Source organism: Musa acuminata, chromosome BXJ1-3, assembly GCF_036884655.1.
Source record: "Musa acuminata AAA Group cultivar baxijiao chromosome BXJ1-3, Cavendish_Baxijiao_AAA, whole genome shotgun sequence".
In the NCBI taxonomy this organism is placed as follows: Eukaryota; Viridiplantae; Streptophyta; class Magnoliopsida; order Zingiberales; family Musaceae; genus Musa; species Musa acuminata.
In genome coordinates, this window is record NC_088329.1 from 44,252,057 (window position 1) to 44,275,539 (window position 23,483).

Below are 23,483 nucleotides of genomic sequence, written 5' to 3' on the forward strand. Positions count from 1 at the left end.
TCATTGTTCCTTCTTCTTTGGACTAACTTCCTCTTCTTCATCTTTCGGTCTCCAATATTCTTTTCATTATTCCTTCTTCTTCGGACCAACTTCCTCTTCTTTATCTTTTGATCTCCGATATTCTTCTCTTCTTCTTATCTTTCAATCTCCAAAATATACAGTTCATTGTTCCTTCTTCAGAATAACTTCCTCCGATTCTTTTTCTTCATCTTTCAGTCTCCGATATTCTTCTCTTCTTATCTTTCAGTCTCCGACATGTACTGTCTCCAATATTCTTCTCTTCTTCTTATCTTTCAGTCTCTGACATGTACAGTTCATTGTTCCTTCTTAGGACTAACTTCCTCTTCTTCTTCATCTTTCGGTCTCCGACATTCTTTTCATTGTTCCTTCTTCTTCGGACTAACTTCCTCCCTCTTCTTCTTTATCTTTCGGTCTCCCAGATTCTTCTCTTCTTTCTTATCTTTCAATCTCCAACTTATACAGTTCATTGTTCCTTCTTCAGACTAACTTTCTCCGTGTTACTAACTTCCTCCGATTTCTTTTTCTTCATCTTTCGGTCTCCGATATTCTTCTCTTCTTCTTATCTTTCAGTCTCCTACATGTACAGTTCACTGTTCCTTCTTCGGACTAACTTCCTCTTCTCTTCTTCCATCTTTCGGTCTCCGATATTCTTCTCTTCTTCTTCATCTTTCAGGCTCCGACATGTACAGCAACATGTATCAGTACATTGGTACAATATCATATTAACCGCTACATACAAGTCCAAACAGGATCCAGTTGGTAAGAGACAGCAGTACTTGCTTGAAAGCACATCTACTAACAAAACAAAGTATCGAACAGGAAACAACTATATGTAAAATGAAAGCAGAGATGGATATGAATCTTTTTTTTTAAGGCGAACAAAAAAACAACTCATCATTACCAAAGACACATTTTCTTTACAGAAAACAGAAGGCACCGGTTTATAAAAGATGACGGCCCTCTGCATATTTTACTTACATTTTGCAAGCCAAAATAAAGACAACAAGAACTGCACAACCACACAACTTTATACAGTTTTTTTCTTTTATTTTTCAGGAGGATGGGTCAAATAAAAGAACAATCAACTTCAAGAAAAACACACACAGAGATCTGTTGGTTCTCTCATACTGCATAGATAGTTCACATGCTCCTAAGGAAGCTTCAAGTTTCTGAACACCTCTACTTCCTGATAACTACTGTCTTCTTCTGCACAGTATATCATCTTCTATGTTGTGTTATTATATACAACTCAGAGTTGGGTACAACCGTACAAGTGTTTTCTGCTTCGTGCTCATTACCCTACTGGCTCCTCCAAATCTGCCAACACCGTGAAAGTAATTTTGTATCTCCATAACGAGATATCCTTTTCAGATAACGTCACCTGCTGTGGTCAGATGCGACACAGAAAAGACGTTTCATAATCAGAGAAGCATAGAAAGCTATGAAAACATAGCTAGGTTTACAATACGTTCACGACGGACTCCTAATATTCCAAACAACAAACTGCATTATAAATATAAGATTTGGTTGATAGAGATAAACAAGCATGACTCATTTCCGTGAAGCTTGTGCTTCGATTGAGAGAGATGAGACACGATTTATACTTGAGAAATGGAAAGAGTCAAAGTACATGGATCTGCTTGTCCAATTTCCTTTGGACCCAGAAGCCATTTAAGAAAGTGACTAAAAGCATCCAAAGGTCACAGGAGATATCTCAGTCAAGCTCTCCAAGTTATCCGAGACTCTTTGATGTCTTAATGTAGGCCGAGAACACAGAAGTAGCAAAATAAGAGAAAAATCTAGGAAATGTTACATTGCCGAACTGAGAGCTTCATGACTCCTGTCAGGGAGCATCCAAAGGTCACAGGAGATATCTCAGTCAAGGAGCTCTCCAAGTTATACGAGACCCTTTGATGTCTTAATGTAGACCAAGAACACATAAGTAAAAAAATAAGAAAAAAATCTAGGAAATGTTGCATTGCCGAACTGACAGCTTCATGCCTCCCGTCTCTCCTTTCTCCTAATTCCTCTAGCAAACCTTACTAATATGTAGTAGAAATCATCATAACATGGTCTGTGATTCTAACAGGTCCCGGTAACCTGTATAGGACTACATTTAAATCCTAATATTGATTTACCCCAAGAAATTCTGATTACCTTCTGGCTTATATAGTGAGTTTCATTGGATATATAGGCTACTAAAAGAAGGCGATCTGAGGCTTGAACATCCAAAACAAATTGAAATAAATTTAATAGAAAAGAAGAAATATCTTCACCTTTGATGGCTCTTGGCAATGAGATCTCATGAATTTCTTATGTCACTTCTGAGGGTCTCACTAGCAGATGCATGACTTTCAGCTCCTTCACCATCACGCCTGGCAACCTTCAAGACCTTGTTTTCAAGCGACAATTCAAGCACTCCTTTTCTCTTTTGTTTAGTTCGACAGGCCAATGCTTGAGATGCTGCAACCGCACGCACACTGAAAGAACTTGAAACTTGAAATTTAATGAATGGTAATATGCAACTTGGAAATAACATAAATTTATGAAATAGATTGCATACATTGTGGAGTGTCTCAAATTGTAGCGCTTTAATCCTGGGATTTCTGTCCCAGGAATATTTTCCATTTGAAAGCAACATCCTAGTGATGATACATCCTCGGTGTGAGCTTCAGCACATTCTCCTTCAAGACTCATCATTCCATATTTAAGATCAAGGCACCTCTTCTTAGAACATACTGTTACTTCATCATCATTTAAAGAATATTTTTCTTCAAGACACTTATCCTTGATAAGACATTGTGCTCTGCAAGTTGACTGTTCACTGTGTTTAATTTGAGAGGCCTCTTCAAGGTTGGCATCCTCAACAAGTGCATTAACGGAACGTGACTTTTTAACAAGTATGGACTTCCTTCTCACACTGCAACCAGACTGTTTCTGTTTCAATGGCCAAAGCAAAGAATTCAATTCAGGATGGATAGAACATCCCTCCCTGTACTTTTGTTCATCCACAGAGTGTAAAGTTGGCTCTTCCAAGTCCCTTGCTCTATCATTTAACTCAAATATCAAAATATCTGCAGACCTATCTGCAATTTGAGAATCTCTTTTTGTGGCATCATCATCATTGTTTGATCTTTCTGGTTCTGCATTGTACTGGACTCCACCGGCAGACTGAGCCCACTGGAAAGCATTAACATCTCCAGGCAGTGGCCCAGGCTCAAGATTGTCTTCATGCTCTAAAGGTTCTCCATCAAGACAAACAGACTTTTCACTGTGTTCTGTAGCTTTTTTACCAGGAGAAAAATTCAACAATCTCGAACATCTTTGCATACATGGTATTCGTGCTTCCAGTTTGACAGATCCAGGGCAAGTTCCCTGATCAGATACTTCAACACTTCCACCTGACAATGCTGTGTCCCCTCCATCCTCAAATCCACAGTACCTGCAAGCCTTAAGCTGCTCAGCTGATGCAGGCAAATAGTCACCCTCCTCTGCAGGTTCTACCACTTGGTCCTTATTGTTCCGGCTTAGGGTTCCTGATGTAGATTGGCCAGCTTCACTTTTCTTTCCAAGAACTAAAAGCTGTTTCTCACTTTTTAACTGATCCTCCTGCTCTTTCAACTTCAGAATATTTGATTCATCTAAACTGCTCAAAATCTTGCAATTGTTTAGAACAATGTTGCTTCTCCTGTTAGAATTATCCTCCTTTTCAAGCAATGTTTCCTTAACTTTCTCTGGGATTCTCTGCATAATTTCATAAACAACATGAGCATTTTCACTGTTGAATACTTCAAGAACATCCATCTTCTGATGTGTTGTTTTATCCTTGAAGGCCTCTTCATCCGATATAGAATCCTCTAAATCCATCTGGGCATGAATGCTCACCTCCGGATTCTCCTTTCTCAGTCTTTCCTCTTCAGTGCATCTCCATTGATCAAATCTTTCTTTTTCATCAAAGAGCTGCTTCAAACCTTCTTCTAGTGACAATCTTCTCTCACCTAACAATTCCCACTCTTTCTCAAGTTTGCCCCTTCCTTGTCTCATTTCTTCTTTTTCATTTTCAATTGATACTTTCACGGCACTCAACATTATATCATTTTCTTTCTCTCTGTTCTTCAAGTTCCCAATTTCTCTCTCCAAAAGTTGTTCTTTCTTGAAAAGCTCTCTCTCTCTGTTCTCAAGTATAATTTCCTTATGTGCCACCTCTTCAATTCTCCCTTGCAGTTGTTCATTAACAGCTCTTTTCGTCTTCTCTGTCTCCAACTCAAACTCGTCTTTTTGAGACTCTAGGATGGAATTATGGAAATCAGTGATTTTCTGGATCTCCACCTTCACAAATTAAGAAAGAAATGTCAGGCTAACTTCTGAGGGTATGAAAGCTGGAAATAATGAACTCCACAAGATTAAGGGAATGCAAAAAATCAAGATAAAGTGAGATGACTCAAAATGTAATCATCATCTTATTGAAATAAGTTTTACGTGTGCAGTTGCAGTAGGATAACCACACAAATGTCTGACAACCACTACCAATGACATCTCAAGGTCCAGAAATATAAATTTAATAAGAAATGACAAGCTTCCAGATCATGCATAGCAGGTGGCTATAAGCTGATGTTGCCAACTTTGGCAATATAGCAGGTGTACCATCACATGCAATACAGTGTTGTTACAGTACCTTATCCATGGAGTTTGTAATGTCGAGTGCCGACTATGATGTGAAAGATCTGGACTCACTATTTGAAAGGAAGAATATGTTTCTTAACAGGTCAAACCACAACTGAACTGCAATGCGTAGCCAATGAAATCTTGCACACATATGAACATCGACAATGTTTAATGTTTCAGTAAGATCACCACTTCCATACAATTTCTTGATGAAAGCCATCAGATATCACAACAATCAGCTGCCCATGCTTGTGAATGGGGATCTGTTTCCATTGTGGTAAACTGGGACACTATTATAGCAACTGCTAGAAGCATCATTAGGATGATTAGAATGAATCATCGAACCCTTCCAACACATGCTGATCCTTTAGTTGCTTATTGTCTTGTCATAGTTATGGATAAGTTCCTCTGTGAAGGATGGATAAGCACAGCACATAAACATGACACAATATGGACTCCTGACAATGATGATATTACAGTAGCAGGATACAACTCGGTATAGATACTAAATAATATATGGTTCGCCTTACTGGTCCGTACCGGTGTACCGACCAACTGTTGGTATGGTACTGAGTTATCCCAAGTCATACCAAACGTATCAACGCATAATATATGAAGACATTGATGTACCGCCCATACCAAGCAATATGTCGTGCTATGACGAACCTTGAAATAATGTGTATCTTCTAAATATCACTAACAATTTTATGTATGAAGAAGATATACTTATTATCATATATATGACTTACAAAAAGAATCAATTATTTGTAAGTACTTGAAAAGCACACATGAAACACTAGTGACAAATTCAAAATTATAGTAAGTTAAAAGTAAAAAAAATTCATAAATTGCAGTTATTTAACAAGTCTAGAAGCCTTATTCAGATAATATATACAAACACACACATATATGTGTGTGCGCGCACATGCTGAAATAACTATATATTGAAAATTTTGATGCAAAATGATAAACTTGTCCTTATAACTTAAGCTATTGACACATGGTGAGAAATATTTAGCAAAGCAAGAATTTGAAATGTCTATATTTTGTATGTGCAAAGTGATGCAGATTATATTCATCCATTTCCAGCACACCCACAAATTTAGCAAATTAAAGTAGTACTTGATATTTGGTAACACAGTGTACATAGGTATACAATCAGAAAAAGAATCCGTACAAGAAATGATCAAATTGTTATCCAAGAAGACATCAAATTTTATCGATACCAAGAGCAAAGTAGACTAAATCAAGGAATAAAGTACAAAAAGAACAAAAGAGCATTACCATGATATTATATGTTTTCTTGCTAGTTACAATAAAAAAATGTCAGCAACCTAGACATTTCAACTATCATTTTCCAAAGCCAATCAATACAAGAAATTTATGTCCAAATTTGACGAACAAAAACCATGCTTCAAACTAATTTATGCATCTAATTTAAATGATTAAGCAAACATAATCAAACTGCCCTAGAAAACTGTAACCAAGCGTGAGAATGTTTCTTTTAATCCTGCTCACCAAATTTCCATTGTTGAAAGGAAGTCATATATTCGAATTTCATTTAGAAGTGCTAGTTTTTCCTTCTTTTGTTTGTGCCCTCTTTCCTATCTTAAATGACTTAATACTACGAATACTCAAACCTCATCCTTCATATGGTACAAAATTATATGAAAGTAATAGACAATAAGTAGAATTTTCCGAAAAAAATATTCACTTCATAACATGCACTTACTCTTTCCTTATTGTTTAGCTGTTCTTCAATGGCAAGTAACTCATTCTCTTTCTTCTCTAGAAACTCTTGCTTTAGAAGAGCTTCCTGCAATCATTGTTAATTAGGAAGAGGAAAAGAAAAGATGAAAAATACATAAGATGACATAAACCTGCAATAGATAAGAGGGAAATGGAAAAAACTAACTTTTTCTTTAGCATCTAAAGCTCCAATTCTCATGCACATATCCTCTTCTTTCAATTTAATCAATTCATTGGAGATCTCCAAGGTTTTCCGTGCCTCCTCAAGTTCCTTTTCTTTCTTCCTAAAGGTGTTGTCTCTCTCATTTGTCTCCATCTCTCTCTGGTTTTCAGTGCTATGCCACTTGCCAAGCTTCTTCTGATTGTCCTGCAGCTGCTGTTCCCAAGCCCGCAAGTTCTCTCTTTGTCGAGAAAGATCCTTCTCAAATGCTTTTTTCCTATATGCAATAAGTCAGACCCAAGATCATAAGTTATTTGAAAGAAATCAATATGCTTCAGCACATATCAATAAAGTCCTAGACCTGATAGTTGACAGAAAATGCATACTCAGCAATAAAGGATGAGGTTTGTTTAAAAAGTTCATGCTCACGAGCCTCCACATCCTCTAATCTTCTATCTACCTCTGAACTTTTCTGGCTCACTTTTGCCAATCTAGCATCCAAAGAATGTTGCTTTTCTTTGATCTCCAGGCATTTCTCTTCGATAGTGGCCTCAAGAGTATGTGCTTCAGACAGTTTCTTCTGGGAATCCAATTTAACCTCAGCAATTTCAGCATGCATATCATTCAAAGCCTTCTCAAGCTGAATCACAAAATAAAAAAGAAATAGAATAAGACCTATAGAATGGAGAAATATAAACTGTAACTTAGATCATTATAACAGAAAGAAGGCTCTAGAAGTGGAGAAATGAGACATGTTGATAGTGTTCTTTAGCATAACAAGCATAACACTATATCAAAGATTCAAAATATCAGTGAGATGAAGACACAAAAAAGCAATCCTCTGGACTTTCTTGTAAATGATGGACAGAAGATACAAAAAGTTGTTTGTCTCTTTTAAATTTTATCGTCTGTCTTATCACCTTTCTCTTTCTGTTACTAAAGTTCACTTGCATATTCAAACCTTGTCTATTTAGTCTAAAATTTTCAAAATAAAAAGTTATCAATATATCTTGAGTTTAGAGCTAAGCCTTGTTCTACATTCATTCATCAGATGAACTTAATATTGAACAGGCTAAAACATGGAACTTCTTATTACATCCGACTAATAAATTCATCCACTGGAGCAAATAGACAAACTTAAAATAATCCTCGATATAAAATCTATAATGATTGAGTAATCATTTATCCTGTCTCCTGTTATCCTATCACCAGTGCCAACTCTATCGCGTCCATCTATCATATATTATGTCATCATATGTAGCACAAGACTTAATTTTCTAAAACTCATCATGTTAAATTCTAAAACCTAATCAAAAGTTTTTCATTGCAATAAAATGTGTACAATTCCTTTTCTTTTAACTATCTTAATGAGTAAATACTTCTTCGGTAATCTTTAAAGTTTAAGACAAACTCATCTTCACTATTATAATGGGAGAGGGAGGGCTCTGCATCCAAATGTCCGATGCATCACTCTTGGTCATAGGAGTAAGTATTTGTTCTCATGTCCAAGCACCAGTTATAAAGAGGATCTCAATAACTGGTTCAAGTGCATGTGCATGAAAATCCCATTTTCAATAATACTAATCCAAAATATTTATCCATCTTTATTATATCACAGGGTCATGTTTAATCCCATAATAGATTGTCGCATTGTGCAACCTTGCACATCCTTCTCATTGCTATATATTACCAATATGTTTTTTCCATTATAATTTTTTTGACAAAATCTTGTCTTAAACAACATAACTATGACCTTCTTTAATCAATCATTTGCACCAAAATTTCTTATGTATCTACAATAGCTGGTCCTTAATCATCTTTTTAAACTTGTTTTTTATATTATTTTGATCAAATAACTTCTTAAACTAACTCTTCCATCTTTGCTGATTGGATCTTAATATTTGACAAGAATGCTTTTGTCTGAATCTTTAAGAATTTTATATTCTCTAGACATCTACACTCTTCTTTAGTCACTGTTTAAATGTAAAAATTACTGTCAACCTTATGTTTAGACCCACTATTAGCTTTTAAGTCCATCCTAACAATTTGTCAAATTTATATATGCCTATTTTCTCAACAATCGCTTTTGCAGCTGATTTGATAACTCTCCCTTCGGAACATACAAGAAATTTTTTTGTGACTGATTAGAAGTGATTAGTCAATAGTATTAACTATTAACATGATATCATTAAACTGTGTTTTCATTAACCATTTTTCATTACTTCCATTGTTAAATTTCTCCATCTTTAGAACACCACCAATTATCTCACCTTCATTACCTTACACACAGTTCCAATTAGACTATATATTATATGCTTTCTCTGAATCTCTGGTATAGTTTGGGATTTTTGCATTTTCTTCATAATGAGAATTTAAAACTATATTTTGTCCACTCTTCTATCAATGGATGTCCATACAGATGATTAGATATTTGCCCCTTTTGTTAAAGTATGTACTAGAAAGCATAAAATCCTAAGAATAAAAACATCCCAAGTAAAAGATCATGGTATTATGTAACACATTCTTGTAATGTTTTTTTTTTATCTAGGCAAAATTCAAATGCAAGGCGATGAATGTTAGGCTTCAGAAAATTCATCCCATCAGCCATGATCAGCAAGTAGCAAAAAGTACCTTGGCGGCATTATGATCTAAGTAAATCAAATATTTTTTATGGTCAAAGAAGTGCGCATAAAAGTTGAATAACTATCAATTAGTAAGGTGTTCCATAACGATAATTCATTTTTTTCTATATTATATGTAGAATGTTCACTTAAATTACAAGATAATTCTTCTAGATAATTAATTTGGGGCATATGCAGAGTTTGCATAATATATGAAGACATGAAAAAGCATAAATTTTAGCAATTCAATTTATTAGAAGAATTTGGAGAGCAAGTAAAACAAAATGTTGCAGCAAAAAAGAACTGAAGTGTTACCTATCATAGAAATACTATTCCAAGAACAGCAAGGATAAAATAAGAAAAATAAGATGCTACAGATGATTATTTCATAATAGATGCATTTGCTATTGGCAATATGGAATTTGGAGAAAATAACTATCTAGCATCTACTAGTCATTTACATGAATGATGGACTGCCTCTGAAAGCCCATAGCCCGCCTCAAATTTCCCTCACTCTTTTCAAATTCAGCAACAGCAACAATGTGTGCTGCTTGCATACACTTTTGAAGTTGTGCTGCCTCAGACATTTCTTGCCTTAACTTATCATATTTAACAGCCCATTCCTTCTTCTCTATCAAAAGGAGCCCCATATGATACTGGTACTGATAAAGCTGGGATAAAATAGACCAGTTAGATAACAATTTATTATCAAATGTTAACTAGGAAAAAATTAAAATAAATTCGAAGTCGAACCAATTCATGTCACAAAATAACAATAGAATATGTGGTCCATGATAAATAACAGTCTGCATTGACCCATAAAGTAGAGATGAAATTGCACAAGAAAGTGACTATGGTAATTGTACTAAGAATAGCAACAAAGAGGAACTCAATTGCTGGATTTCATGAATAGATGGATCAGTTGTAAGTTTCAACGCCAACATTCACACAGATATTCAGACAAAGAATACAAGGACTAAATGCAACAGCCAAGTGGCTGCTCTACAATGTCAATTCTGGGGAAAGATATTTCAGAACTGGAGGTAATAAGAACTCACTGAATCATGGACACTAATCTGTCACAAGGATCAGCAATATCATGATTAAACCAATTCGTCACGTTGACTTTACTACTAATCAAGTAAAAGTAAAAGAAATTTACAAGAAAGCAATTGTTTCCTATGGCTCCTCTAGAACCTAAGCAACATGGCGAATTCAGTCAACGAAAGTAAGCAATGCATATGTTGCTCGGTCAAGTCTAGAGGCATATGTTCTTTTCCATACAGAGAGAGAATTTTAGCCAGAATGCTTGATACTAGTGAAGACCACCTACAATCAATCCAAATTAACAGAGAGCTATGCCAACATAATATTCTCCAAATTATCCACCATAATTTTCAGCATATAATTTCTTATTTTCTCTGCCCTTTTTCATGCAAATTCAAAACATTTATCTTTCTATTATGTCCTAACAATGAATTTCAATATAGAAGTTTCTAATATAAACAGTTAACTAGCTGAAGCACCAAGTGGGTGTCCTTAAAGGCATCTGTTCAACAATTCTTTTAAATGGTAGCATTGTCAGAGCCCTAAATCTCAATCTTTTCTTTCCCAAAGCTTTATATGGGTCCCATGTCACCTCATTTTGACTTAAAATTCACAAACAAATACAACATCTTCTTAAAATTTAAAAGGAATCACTGAAATTCAGAGCATGTACTTCGCACATCAGGCATAAACATGCATGCTGGATGGGCACGGTTCAGGAGCTCTGTTCCTTTATTTCCTAGAACCTAAAACTTGATCTGATTCCTTTAATTTAGTTTAAATGGTCCAGAGTTTAACTGACATACATGGTTCTCAATTTTCATATGATCATAGCACAATTACGTAGTAAACTCTTTCTTCTTGTTTGATCTTGAACATGCTTCTATTAAACCCCCAGAAAAATGAGAAAAAAATTGATCCAATTTGTTGGGTATGCATGATATCTAAATAGTAAAAAAAAACCAAGTTTAGCGGTGAAAGCACCAAAATATTACTTTAACTGCCCAGATAAAACATATACTAGGAATGAAAAATGCCTCATTCTTGTTCTTCTTGAAATTCATATAAATTTCTTTTCTGCACTTGGCACTGACGAGATCGACTTTCATCATTTTTGACCTCATACCTCTTGAAAATAACAAGCAAAACAGATATGACATTTGAAAAAAAAAAAAACTAGCCAATTTCCAACAGCTGTAATACAATATTCCTAAGCAATATAACCAACATATTCATTTGGTTCCAGAAAATATTTAACTAAAAGAATAAGGGTCGTTAACGTTTTAATAGAACTTCCAATATATGCAACTTTAGGTCTATCCACGTTCATGGCCTTTGAAGTGATCTTGTTGTCCCTTCTTCAAAATTGCACGCTGTCTTATTTGCATCTCAATATTTTATGTTAACTCTCGGAGAAAGTTGATTCTTGACTTATACTAGTTGTACTATGGTCCCTTTCTATCTCATTCATAAGCATACATCAAATAGCATCTAAGCCCCACTTATGCATCATATATTATTTTTTGCTTTTCATCGTTCATGCAATGCATGGTTCATTTACGATCAATCTTTAAGTTATCTAAGAGATGTAGCATTCCTATTATAATTAAGAAGAAATGCAATGCAACAGAGTGAATGTAGCTTGATATAAAATCAAGAATATGGAGACATGGTGAAAATCAAAGCAGTGTATCACGCCACAGCTAACCATCGATGAAAAGGAAAAAGATGGGGCCTTTGAACCTCTTTCTCAAGCTCGGATATTCTTCGAACGAGTGCTTCTCTGTCCCTCCTCTGCAACACCGCCTCATCAAGAAACCCCGCTTCTCTAAACCGCCTCCACACCTGCGCCTCGCTCTGTTCTTTCTCACGATCCTCGCCATCACCACATAAAGGAAGCTCCTCCGGTTGAGGAATCGCGTTCCCGGCCACCACCTCCCTTCCTTTCCTCGTGCCAGGTACCACGCCGCCCCAATTACCAAAACTTGATTGCGCAGGCCCATTCCTCCGCGCTGCGACAGCCCTGGGCGAAAGAAACAAACCCTTCTTCTGCGGTGCAAGCATCGTAGCTCCCTTTCATAACTTCAAGACATCAATGTTCTACATGGCAACAAAACCTACATGGATCAGGTTTGTGGCGAGAAAGAACAAAGGAACCGCGGTTCTACACGGAAAAGACGATGATCGGAACCACTTCGGCCGATCAAAGCCCTAAATTGAATCCTTCCGAGCCACGAAGTCTCTCTTGGTCGGAGAAGCGATCGAAGGGTCCTCTACTTTCGACCTTTCCTTATTTTGGTCGGGACGTCCAAAAGCTTAATAAAACCCAAGAGAAGACGGCGGAACGGAGTAAACGGCTGAAGTCTAAATGGGAGGCGAAATGGAGAACACACTTTTGTAATTACACCCCTCCAAGTCCAACATTTGGAAATATTTCTCTTACTTGAGAGCAAAGAAAGGAAGGGATTTTAGTCTTTACAGCCCTCCGAGTTCTTTTATTTAGATATCAATACTAACTTAACGGCTAAGTTATGGTTGGGGAAGAAAACGGCAACGGCATTTTCGTAATTATATTTACCTTCCTATATGAACATAGGATTAACACACCAAAAATGTCTCCCGGGAACTACCTCATGTGACGTGGTTCTCTCGGATGCCTGAACTGTGGGACCCGCATGTGGGCTAGGTCGGTGGCGTCTTTTGGTACCCAAAACACTGGAGCGTGTCAAGTACATGGCATTGAACTAAAGCAACACGTGGTTATAGCCACTTAATTAGAATGTTGTTGGACTAATTACAGTCTATATTATCATAATAATTTTTATACTTAAAAAAATTATGTTAATATTTTTATAACATAATACTAAATTGACATAAAAACGATATTCAAAAATATAATTTCAGCATCTCTTTTTTTTATAATTTTATCGATAAAAAATAATTTTAATATTCTACATATTAAAAAAATAATTAAAATTATATTTATATTTATTATTTTTAAAAAAATTCAACGCATGATATTACATATTATATTTTTCATCAATACAACTAACAACATCAAAACAAATAAAATTATTTATTTCACTTTTAAAATATAAAAATCTCAATATAATTTTTTTAAATATAAAAATCATAATACTAATACAATCCAAGTTAGATTTAAGACATAGAATAGGAAAAAAAAATTCATTGTTACTGTACTTATATATTTTCAAATAAATGATATATTTATTGTGAAAAATATGATTGCATTTGCAATGACTTAACAATTAGGATAAAAAATCAGGTTAAATTTCTTCATAATATATACTATCTTAATAACACAGTAATGGCTACTATTAAGTAATGGCTACTTTTAATTAGATTCAAATGATGAACAAACAACAATTGAAGGCAAGTTCTAGTTAATGTAGCATTTAGTCTTGGCTGCAGATTTGGGTACCCATTTTCCAGTCAATCACAAGCATTGCAGCAAAAAGTCAGGAGGTTCCACACATAGTGACGAATGAAATCAACAAGAAATCACAACGGTGATGCTTCTTTGAGATTTCAACCACGTTGTAGTGTTGCCTTATTGCATCCGCAGCAGTGGCTTGTTGAAGATAAGATCAAGCTTTGTCTCAGTAATAACCAACGTTTTTTGGATCTCTTTGATCAGATTCAGCAGCCTTGCCTTCATCACCAAGAAAAACAAGCCGACCTGCAGAAGTTTTGATCCATTTTAGTATTACACTACATGTAAAAATCCATCTCCATGCATTAATTCATTAACATCTGGCTTCCTTTTCAGGACAGTATTGGCTCCCTCCCTAGGTTGCCAAAAGATCTAATCATCAGTGCGACTTTAAGGAATTTGTACTGGAATGCAATTCAACTAGTGTTTTTTAGTTCAGAACTTTGGCAATATGTTGCACATCATAGCATCAAGATTTTGGTCAAAGACCTGAGGATATATAAGCTCCTAAGTTTGAATGAGAAAAATGCTTATTCATCAATTTGACTTGTTCAGTATTTGAACAAACTGAATTGTTGCATATACTATGGCAGACAAAAAATTATTAAATAGTTATATTATGGAGCACGATAACTCAATCATCAATGACACAGTGGCTTTCAATTCATCTCTGGAAGCCAAAATCCAAAATGCAGAATAAAATAATGGGCAGAAATTTTGCATACTATCATCAGATCTCTGCCGACTACCTTTTCTTAATTAGCAAAAGAACAACTAATCTGCATTCTACAATTATAGGTTAATGATCATTACTAAGTTTTCAAACTTTAGAAAGCAAAAAGGAAAGGAAACGAAGGTACCATCACGGCGGATTGCAACTTCTCTTATGCGCCTAACAAGTCCACTAATTGGGTCACTAAAGACTTTAGTCTCCAGGTTGCCCTCCAAATACAAAATCGACCTATAACAAAGAAAGTAACAAGTAATTACCACTGAAAAGAATACAAACTCTGACTGAATAGAGATGCAAAAAACAAACTGTCAGTTTATTCGATCCATCTCATATCACAATTAGCACTTCCCCATCACATAATATTAGTCATTTACAAAAATTACTTTAGACACAAACAAAATATTAAAGGAACTGTTCATATCATAGTAAATCAAAAGTTTAGATTACATTGATATTACCTATATTCGACATGTCTAGAAGCCATGTACCCTACACGTATATATCATACGTTAACATTAATAGATCATGTGTAATAACATTTCATAGGCATGAAGTATCCAAGAAATAGTGGTCCAGTACAGAAGACTCCCACTAAGATGATGTCCATAAAGGGTCACCTTTTAAGGAACTTGCATCTGCAAATAGAGTAGACTATTTTCATGACTAGAACTAATCACAAAAGGACCAACCTTACCACGACGCCATAGTCCACCCTCTTATTGTCTCCTCGATCAAATGCACAAAAAAAGAACTAAAAAACCAGATTTGGTCTTTGTTGGAAGTGATGATATGCTTTAGTGCCTTTTTTTCTTTTTTACATCATCAAGTTTCCTACATTAGATGAACTGTAATTAGCAGTTGTTCTTCAAATGAAATCTAAGGTCGAGCATCCTAGACATCTCTTGTCCATTTAGCACCAACAGAACAAATCTTGTTTAGATAAGATTTAACAAGTCACCTGAACACCATCGCCCATTTCAAATATTACAAATAATCAGCTGCTTCATTAGGCATCATGATGCGAAAACAAAGCTTACAAAGGCAAATCAATGCATTTAGATGAGCAGCATTATGGATAAAAAATAGTTGATTTCATATCACAATGTCAAAGTAAATCACTAGATATTACTCAGCTATATCATCAGACGACACTCACCCAGGCTTGACGTGCTTGAGGGCGAGGCTGCCGAGCCTGTCAGGGTACACACTGACCCTGTGCCACTGCACAGCGCACCGTTCTGCATACTCTCTCGGCTCCTCATTGTCAAGAGGCCGGCGGTTGTTCCGGATCCCTCCAGTCCCCAGCGAGAAGAGAACCACGGCGCGCCCGCTCCTCAGGTTCTTCTGCACCGGCCGCTGTCCCACCTTCCCCACAAGGATCGCCTACGAGACAAACAGACCTCTCGATCAAAAACGAGACCGCTATGGTCAACCGCGTTTAAAGGAGTTAGTTCAGAGTTAGGGTTCGCTACAACTTTTCACCTTGTAAACGCCTTGATCAAGGCCGTTCTCTAGGGGGCGCTGGAAAGGACGAAGCCGCTGGGGGGTCTCGCCGACGGCTGTGGCATCTTCGACAGCGGAGGCGGCGGCGGAGGGGGAGGAAAGTGAAGGGTGAGAGGTTTCGTCCGTGTTCGAGGGGAAATCTTCTGAGTCGGCGTCGGAGGAGGAAGAGGAAGAGGAGGAGGAGGAGGAGGAGGAGAAGCGTACGGCGGCGGGGAGGAGAAGCGGGTGACTAGTAGGAGGAGCGCGGAGGCGCCTGGAGAGGGACGCGAACGCGGAGAAGGAAGAGGAAGCGGCCATAGAGCGGAGTAAGGTCTCTTCTTTGGTAATAAAACCCTAAAGCTCGAGATGGGACATCGGGTTTTAGATGGTTTAAGAAGGCTATCTCGACCAGAAAAGAGGTCACCCAAGAAACATACACTCGGGTCCCGAAATGGAGCGACGACGGCCCGCACCACTCCGAGCCTTAACGTTGGGACGGGTGGCCTCTCTGCATCAAGTGTAGGGGGTAATATAATATTTATTTGATTAGTTAATGAGTTAATGATCATGATATTAACGGGCTACGCAGTTTATCGGATCCAACATGATGTGGAAGCCGAAGTCTGTTGTTGGTTGTTTGATGTGGAAGCCTATTCGGATCCAACATGATCGTGTCGCTAATGGCCACGGTGGGGAGAGAGGTAGCACTCATTCTGATCTCTCGGTGTTGGTTTCCTTCAACTCGTCTCTGTTTCTACTCGATTAGCAACAGATCCAAGCTCGAGTCTGGAATTAACATGGCTTAATCATGTTAGGAGAAGCAGTACGGCATGGAGGAGCTGCAGCAAATGCTACCGGAGATGGCACAGGATTTTGGCTCACCTTCTTGGCCTTGTTGGTCTGCTGATAGACGATCCTCGCGAGCTTCGAAGTGGTTTGCAGACGACATGGCAAGGGCGGGAGAACATGAGCTCGTTGTCTCCCTCTGCATCTTTTGTCGTCGGCTGCAACAGATCGAATGGCACCGCTCCACGCATCCGTCGCCCGCCGCCCTTTACACCTCCTCCCCCGGTGGTGCCGTGTTATCCCTCCATGGATTGGCTCCTCATGAAACCTCCACCAGCTGTAAAATACCATCTCCACCAACACTTCTGTCCGCGCTGCCTGAGAGCGCCCAAAAAGCACCCAGCCGTTACAGAACGGCAGCTCCTTGTTTCCTTGCCCCATTCCACCGCTTTGACCTAGTGGGGTTTGCCTTATCTTGGTCCATCCCCGGCCAATTTAGTTGCTCCCCAAAACCAACCCCCACTTCCCCTCCTCCCCTTCCATTCGATGCTGCCATCCGCGCGGTCCGTCGCTTTCTTCGCCGTGCTCCTGCTAGGGTTGCTCGTCTCCGGCGTGTTGACGCCCGTGGCGCTTGATCGGTCGGCGGAGAGCGAATCTTGGGGGACCGCACCTGCCGCCGCTGCTTCTGCTTCCCCTCTTCTTTCTCCTCCTACTCCTTGGCTTTCTCTTCCTGCTCCGCCTACTAGCGAGATCTTCCAGGAAAAAAAATGGACCGACCGGCCATTGTCGGGGGATTTGGTACCGGTCGAGGAGTCTCCTCCTTTTGTCCCGGATCCCAAATCGGCGTTGCTATTGAGTTCGGCTGAAAGGTAAGCACTTGGATTTTGGATTGGTTCAAGTAAGAGCAGGGTTTTCTGCTATCGCTCGTATGTTTTTGATTGGTTGTGTTTGTTAAAGATCTAACTTTTTAACGTTCAAGACACGAATTTGAAGATAGTTGTCGTGAAATTTGACTCTCTCCTTTCGAAATTCGACATTACTTGCAGCTTAGTAGAGGCTAGCTGCTGCAACAATGACAATTTGCTATCTGTGATAGGCGTTCTTTTAAGCATGTCGACTTGTGCGAATATGTGTTTCAAAGTAGCAGTAGCTTGATTATGGTAATTCCTGAAATTCTCATGTGGCTCGATGAAACATTTTGCACCCACTAAGAACCATTGGCTTTCTGATATTTTCTATATTAGCTTATGGAAACAGTTGTTAGATGAATGCATAGGTTTACCTTCAAGTGGGTGAAACTAATACTAGGTGTTTTCAAGTTTTGTTAGTGCAAGTAATTTTGGATCTATGAATCTTCTTTTTCAACTTTAAGCTTAAAAATCCTTCTTTTCAGGTAGACAGTGACCGTGTGATATGTGTTTGTGCTGTTTTAGGAACAAATTGATCTGGTTATTTAACAACTACTAGTTCAACATGCCAAAGCTTTTTCTGACATACATGACATGACATTGTTGGTACAAGCAATAACTTTTTGTATATGTATGAAATATCGTGTTTTTTATGTGAAATCTTTTGGTTGTTTAAACCTATTTATGTGTGTGCTCTTTGGGATACTTACATATATGTTGCTGCATTTTGATTTTTGTTTTTGTTTCTTATTGTGTTGCATCAGTAAGGAGGGCAGATTCTTCCTCGCTTTGCCAAATGGTACTATCTATTTCATGAATAAATCTACAAAACCTCAGTGGGAGCTTTTGATAGGGGTGCCACTATCATATTCATGGAGATGTCCTTCAAATGATGATCCTGATTATATTGTGTTTTCTGATAGCAATGGGGAACTTTATGAATATAGCAAGGATGCTGGCATAAGGGTACGCTCACGAATGTCTCAGTGTTTTTTGTTATGTTTATAGTATCTAGCATGTGCTTTTCGTGTGGAGATCACGACACATGAAAAAAGCAAACGATTGGGAGATGGCATGGGGGCTGCTGGTCCTTTTCCCATTGTATATACTATATAACAAGGTTCGAAATATCGTACCGTACAGGCGTTTCGACGTTCGCTCGGTACGGTACAGTATGGTAGACCGAGCGGTATATCGTTCGGTATATTATATATATATAAGATTATATATATTTATATTTTATATTTATATATATATTATTTATTTATTTAAAAGCCGATGTCACATCGCCTCGGCGACGTCGCCTTTTCCTTCCCCACGCGGGGCGACGTCGCCTCGTTTATTTAAATAATTAATATATATATATATATATATATAAGCGTCTCGGCGACGTCGCATTGCCTCGGTGACGTCGCCGAGCCTTTTTCTAAAAATATATATATAAATAAATATATAAATATATAAATAAAATATTATTTTATTATTATTATTCGTTCCGTCCGGTAACGGGTGGTCCGCGTACCGATATACCGTCGGACCGGTACGTACCACCCGTACCGAGCGGTATTATTCGGTATTGCTTACCTTGCTATATAGTATAGACCAATAACATTGTTACTATTAGTGTGCATTTCAACTGACTTCTTCTATCTTATTCTTTTTCATGCTGTAGAAACATGACTGGACAGTGGAGGAATATATGTCCAGAGGGCACCTGTGGTTGAAGGATCAGTTATCACCACTAGGCCATGGCTTGTCAACGCAATCTATTTATGGTCATAGTTGGCTATTTATTCTCTCTGTGCCTATATTTGCATTTTGCTGTTTTGGGTTGAGAAAGCTGTTCAAGAATGATAAAAAATATAATGATTTGAAGGAAAAGCAATCTGTCGTTCCTAAGAAGAGAAAATCTCGGAAGTCTGGAAAGTTGAAAAATGCTACCATCAGTGTTAGTCATGACAGACATACTTTATCCATGAAACAGAATGTTGAAACCAATGGGCATAATCAAATTCAGGTCAATGGAAGTTATTCATTTATACCTGATGGTGATAGTGATGGGCGTTGGGTTGGAAGACTTTTTGTTACAAATATTGAAATCGGTCACGGGAGCAATGGTACAGTCGTCTTTGAAGGATTTTTTGGTGGTCGTCCAGTTGCTGTAAAACGGCTTCTTCGTGCACATCATGATGTTGCCTTTAAAGAGATTCAGCATCTTATTGCCTCTGATCGACACCCAAATATTGTTCGGTGGTATGGAGTAGAACAAGATTTGGATTTTTTGTATATCTCACTGGAGCGTTGTATTTGCAGCCTAAGTGACTTAATATGCATATGCTCAGATTCTTCTTCACATTCAGTATCTGTGGAAAATCAAACTTCAAACTCTGTGGTTGAAGATAAAGTTCAATTAAGCTTGGTGAAAGGTATCAGAAAGGATGTTAACTTGTGGAGATCAAATGGGCTTCCTTCAAGCCAACTCTTAAAGATAATGAGGTGCGGGTTTGTTCTTTCCCTCGTATGTCTCTTCACTGTAGATTTTGTGTTGCTCTGTTACTTCTTTGTCTCCTTGTATATATATTTGAGTCAATATTTTTTTATAAACAGCTTATAGGTCATCTTTTATCTTACTTGTTGGCATTGGGTGTTTACTGAACAGTGAAGAATTACCCATTTAACAGCCATTGTTTCCTTAAGAATATAAGACAATGACAATTTGAATCTCATTTGATTGAATTTAGCAATTTGGTTTTTTCTTAGAAGTAGCTTCTTGATTGCAATATTATTTTCTTTCACAAAAGAAAACTTCAAAATACATCAGAACCAGCTCTGCTCTGTACAACAGATGATGGCGAAGTTGGGAAGAAGTTAAATGCATATTCATTAGTAACACAGTTTCTTAAGCACAAGAAAACTTTGTACAACAGAGGATGACATATGTTTCTATACAAAATCAAGAGTGACATAGTTTCTTAAACAGAATAAAAACCTAAATTTATAGTATTGACTGGAAAACAGCGGATGTCAAATTAGCAAAAAAGTTACAGTTAATACAATAATTAGAGTGAAAAGCCTCATCTAAGTAATCCAATTTGTTGTTATTGTTGTTGTTGTTGTGTCTCATAGGAGCCTTTGACATGTCTAACTTTAAGGCAATAGCATTTGATTCTTTTCCTCAAGTTGCTTGTGTTGTCTATTTATTTTGGAAATTGGCTATGCTAATTTGCAAATTTTGGTAGCTATTGATCTTTTTTTATACTGTGGATCTGTTGTTTTTAAAACTTTAATCGTGTTTGTTTTACAGAGATGTAGTTTCTGGCCTTGCACATCTACATGAACTTGGAATCATACACCGGGATCTAAAGCCTCAAAATGTGCTAATAAGCAATGACGGACATCTTAATGCCAAGCTTTCTGATATGGGTATAAGCAAACGCCTACTTGAAGACATGTCTTCATTGAGCCGTAATGCTACTGGTTAGTGCACAATGAGAACTTTATATCTCTGGTATCTGACAAGTGTGCTTATTCTTTTATTATCCTTAGAAATTGACCAAGTTCAAGCATGTTTTAATTTACCATAGGATATGGTACCTCTGGTTGGCAAGCACCTGAACAACTTCTTCATGGGCGTCAAACACGAGCTATGGATTTGTTCAGTTTGGGTTGCATACTATTCTTTTGTATTACCAAAGGAAAACATCCATTTGGCAATCATTTTGAAAGGGATGCCAACATTATTCACAATCGCATGGACCTCTTCTTGGTGGATCATATACCAGAAGCTGAACATTTACTTTGTCAACTGTTACAGCCTGACTCAAAGATGAGGCAAGCAGACCTTTTTTCACAATTTCCATGGTTACATTGCAGTCATTCCCTCTGCTCATTTTTTCTGATTTGCTAAGTACATGCTTCTTGTGTATCATCAGGCTGAATGCGGTAGAAGTATTGTGTCACCCTCTTTTTTGGAGTTCTGAGACACGACTTTCATTTTTACGAGATGTAAGCGATCGTGTTGAATTAGAAGACAGAGAAAATGAATCGGAGCTGCTAAAATCATTAGAAAATAGTGCGCCAAATGCATTTGGTGGGAAATGGGATGATAAGTTAGATGTTGCATTCATTACAGACATGGGTCGTTACAGAAAATATCGTTTCGATTCCATACGTGACCTTCTACGAGTAATAAGAAATAAGTTGAATCATTACTGGGTACTTCCAAAAGAACTCCAGGTAGCCTCTTCCATCCTTTTATTTGAGTATATTCATCTTAAATTCTTGAGATCAATTTGCTCTGTGTGTGTAACTTGGTTCAAGTAATTTCTTTGTGTGGTTTTCTTATGTAGATATTTGTAGTTATATTATCGCTTTGTTGAACCAATCAATTAGAAAGTGTGCTTCTTGCTTCATAATGTGTTGCTAGTTTAGGTACCACAATATGTATGCTGAACATATTATTTGGTTTCCAATACTTTTCCATTTTGTCTGATCATCATCATTTTTTTCAGAAGGAGCATTTTTCACTTCGGCTTCAACTGTATGAAAAAGAACTTGAATTGGATATACTTGTTGGGTTTGTTTACTTTTACCCCTTTTTTTTTTGGCTTGGATCTCAAATAAAATATTGCTTATCATCCCCTTATTCTCTTTACTTGGTATACCAAATTTAATGGTGTCATACTGATCCACTTGTTAATGCTGATTAACTAGTTGAGGGTGTTTCATGTGTTGTGTGCTTTGTGAATTGAGTCTCATATATAAAGCAGTACTTGCAAGGGTATTTGTTCTTTATGCTGAAGTATTTCCAACGGCTGCAGGAAACTCTTGGACCTGTTCCTCAAGGATTTGATATGTACTTTGCAAGTCGATTCCCAAAGCTCCTAATTGAAGTCTACAAAGTGGTTTACCGATTCTGTAAGGAAGAGGATTACCTTAGCAAGTATTTCCAAAGCAGCAGCCTTCTGTAGATTCAGATCTTCTGCTCCAAAGGCTTGAACCAACGGATTTGACTCGACAATGCTGATCATTGTTGTAAATATTTTCGTGTTGTAAAACTAATATGAGAAGTGCTTGTTTTGTTCTCTCTATCTCTCTCTCTTCATTTGGCGAAGGAGGTAGGACTTCTTTTGCTTCTACTAGTATCGATTTTAGTTCTAATCCATGATCGGTAGATGTTTCTTCTCATCTCTGTATTGGATGATCTTTGAGTGTCGTTGGATGAATTGAATGAGGCATCCTTCCTCTTTCATTAGGATGCTTGTCTTCTTAGTTCTTGTATAAGCGTAGAGTAGATCGGTGCGTTCTTTGTGTAGATGGATTCTCTCTGCTTTTGTTTCATTTTTTATCGGAAGAGAAATGCTGATCATGAGGTTGGCAACCTTCAAGCGGATTTTTGGTGATCTTCTCAAAGTTTTATTGCAAATATGCTTCAAGGTGATGATCGCGTCTCGCTGGTTCGGGTTTTCCTCTTATGCGTTGTGCAGTAATGTTGTTGACGTCACTCCGGTTTGTCTCCATTCAACAGACCATGTCAGACACAGGTTGATGCAGCGAGCACCGGTTTCTCCCACCATTAGCAGCCGCCGTGGCTGTTCGATTGCATCACCACCCCGATTAGCCATATTTTGAATCTAGGTCACGACTCAATCCACCGTTAGCGTCAGTGCAAACGTGATACCTCGGGACATAAATCCAACGTCACGTCGGATACACCCCTGTAAATTCAGCATAAAAGCCACCTCCCTCCCACGTCGATCAAAACTCGTATAAGGAGGCGTCTTCTTCTCGACAAGTCTTATTCTAGAAAGTTCGGGACAATGTTGCATGGCGTCGTTCCGCACATACCGACCGACGA

The 23,483-nt window shown here is 37.6% G+C and overlaps 3 protein-coding genes across 8 annotated transcripts; 1 reads left to right on the forward strand and 2 right to left on the reverse strand.

Moving 5' to 3' along the window:
• Positions 1-1,031: 1,031 nt before the first annotated feature.
• On the reverse strand, positions 1,032-12,579 carry LOC135633675 (nuclear matrix constituent protein 1-like). 4 transcript variants are annotated; one of them, XM_065143430.1, is made up of 8 exons: positions 12,007-12,579; positions 9,678-9,887; positions 6,982-7,235; positions 6,602-6,872; positions 6,419-6,502; positions 2,585-4,350; positions 2,298-2,510; positions 1,032-1,402 (listed from the first exon to the last, which is right to left on the reverse strand). In XM_065143430.1, the coding sequence occupies exons 1-7, from the start codon at positions 12,325-12,327 to the stop codon at positions 2,324-2,326; spliced, it is 3,093 nt and encodes a 1,030-aa protein (XP_064999502.1). In that variant the 5' UTR covers positions 12,328-12,579; the 3' UTR covers positions 1,032-1,402; positions 2,298-2,323. The 4 variants fall into 4 exon arrangements, with proteins under 4 accessions (XP_064999502.1, XP_064999511.1, XP_064999516.1 ...); XM_065143439.1 differs by having other exon boundaries at positions 1,032-1,405; XM_065143444.1 differs by having other exon boundaries at positions 2,298-2,501; positions 12,007-12,577.
• A 1,022-nt stretch (positions 12,580-13,601) lies between these two features.
• Positions 13,602-16,403, reverse strand: LOC103979943 (uncharacterized). The gene is made up of 4 exons (XM_009396209.3): positions 15,933-16,403; positions 15,607-15,833; positions 14,578-14,678; positions 13,602-13,963 (listed from the first exon to the last, which is right to left on the reverse strand). The coding sequence occupies exons 1-4, from the start codon at positions 16,248-16,250 to the stop codon at positions 13,884-13,886; spliced, it is 726 nt and encodes a 241-aa protein (XP_009394484.2). The 5' UTR covers positions 16,251-16,403; the 3' UTR covers positions 13,602-13,883.
• A 94-nt stretch (positions 16,404-16,497) lies between these two features.
• LOC108952414 (serine/threonine-protein kinase/endoribonuclease IRE1a-like) lies at positions 16,498-22,940 on the forward strand. Of its 3 annotated transcripts, none has more exons than XM_065143464.1 (8): positions 16,498-16,633; positions 16,748-17,587; positions 18,391-18,592; positions 19,299-20,122; positions 20,931-21,103; positions 21,211-21,457; positions 21,559-21,862; positions 22,447-22,940. In XM_065143464.1, exons 2-8 carry the CDS (start codon positions 17,265-17,267, stop codon positions 22,594-22,596), a joined length of 2,223 nt encoding a protein of 740 aa, XP_064999536.1. In that variant the 5' UTR covers positions 16,498-16,633; positions 16,748-17,264; the 3' UTR covers positions 22,597-22,940. The 3 variants fall into 3 exon arrangements, with proteins under 3 accessions (XP_064999536.1, XP_064999546.1, XP_064999551.1); XM_065143474.1 differs by lacking the exon at positions 16,498-16,633 and adding an exon at positions 22,138-22,202 and having other exon boundaries at positions 16,653-17,587; XM_065143479.1 differs by lacking the exon at positions 16,498-16,633 and having other exon boundaries at positions 17,464-17,587; positions 18,395-18,592.
• The last annotated feature ends 543 nt before the right edge of the window (positions 22,941-23,483 follow it).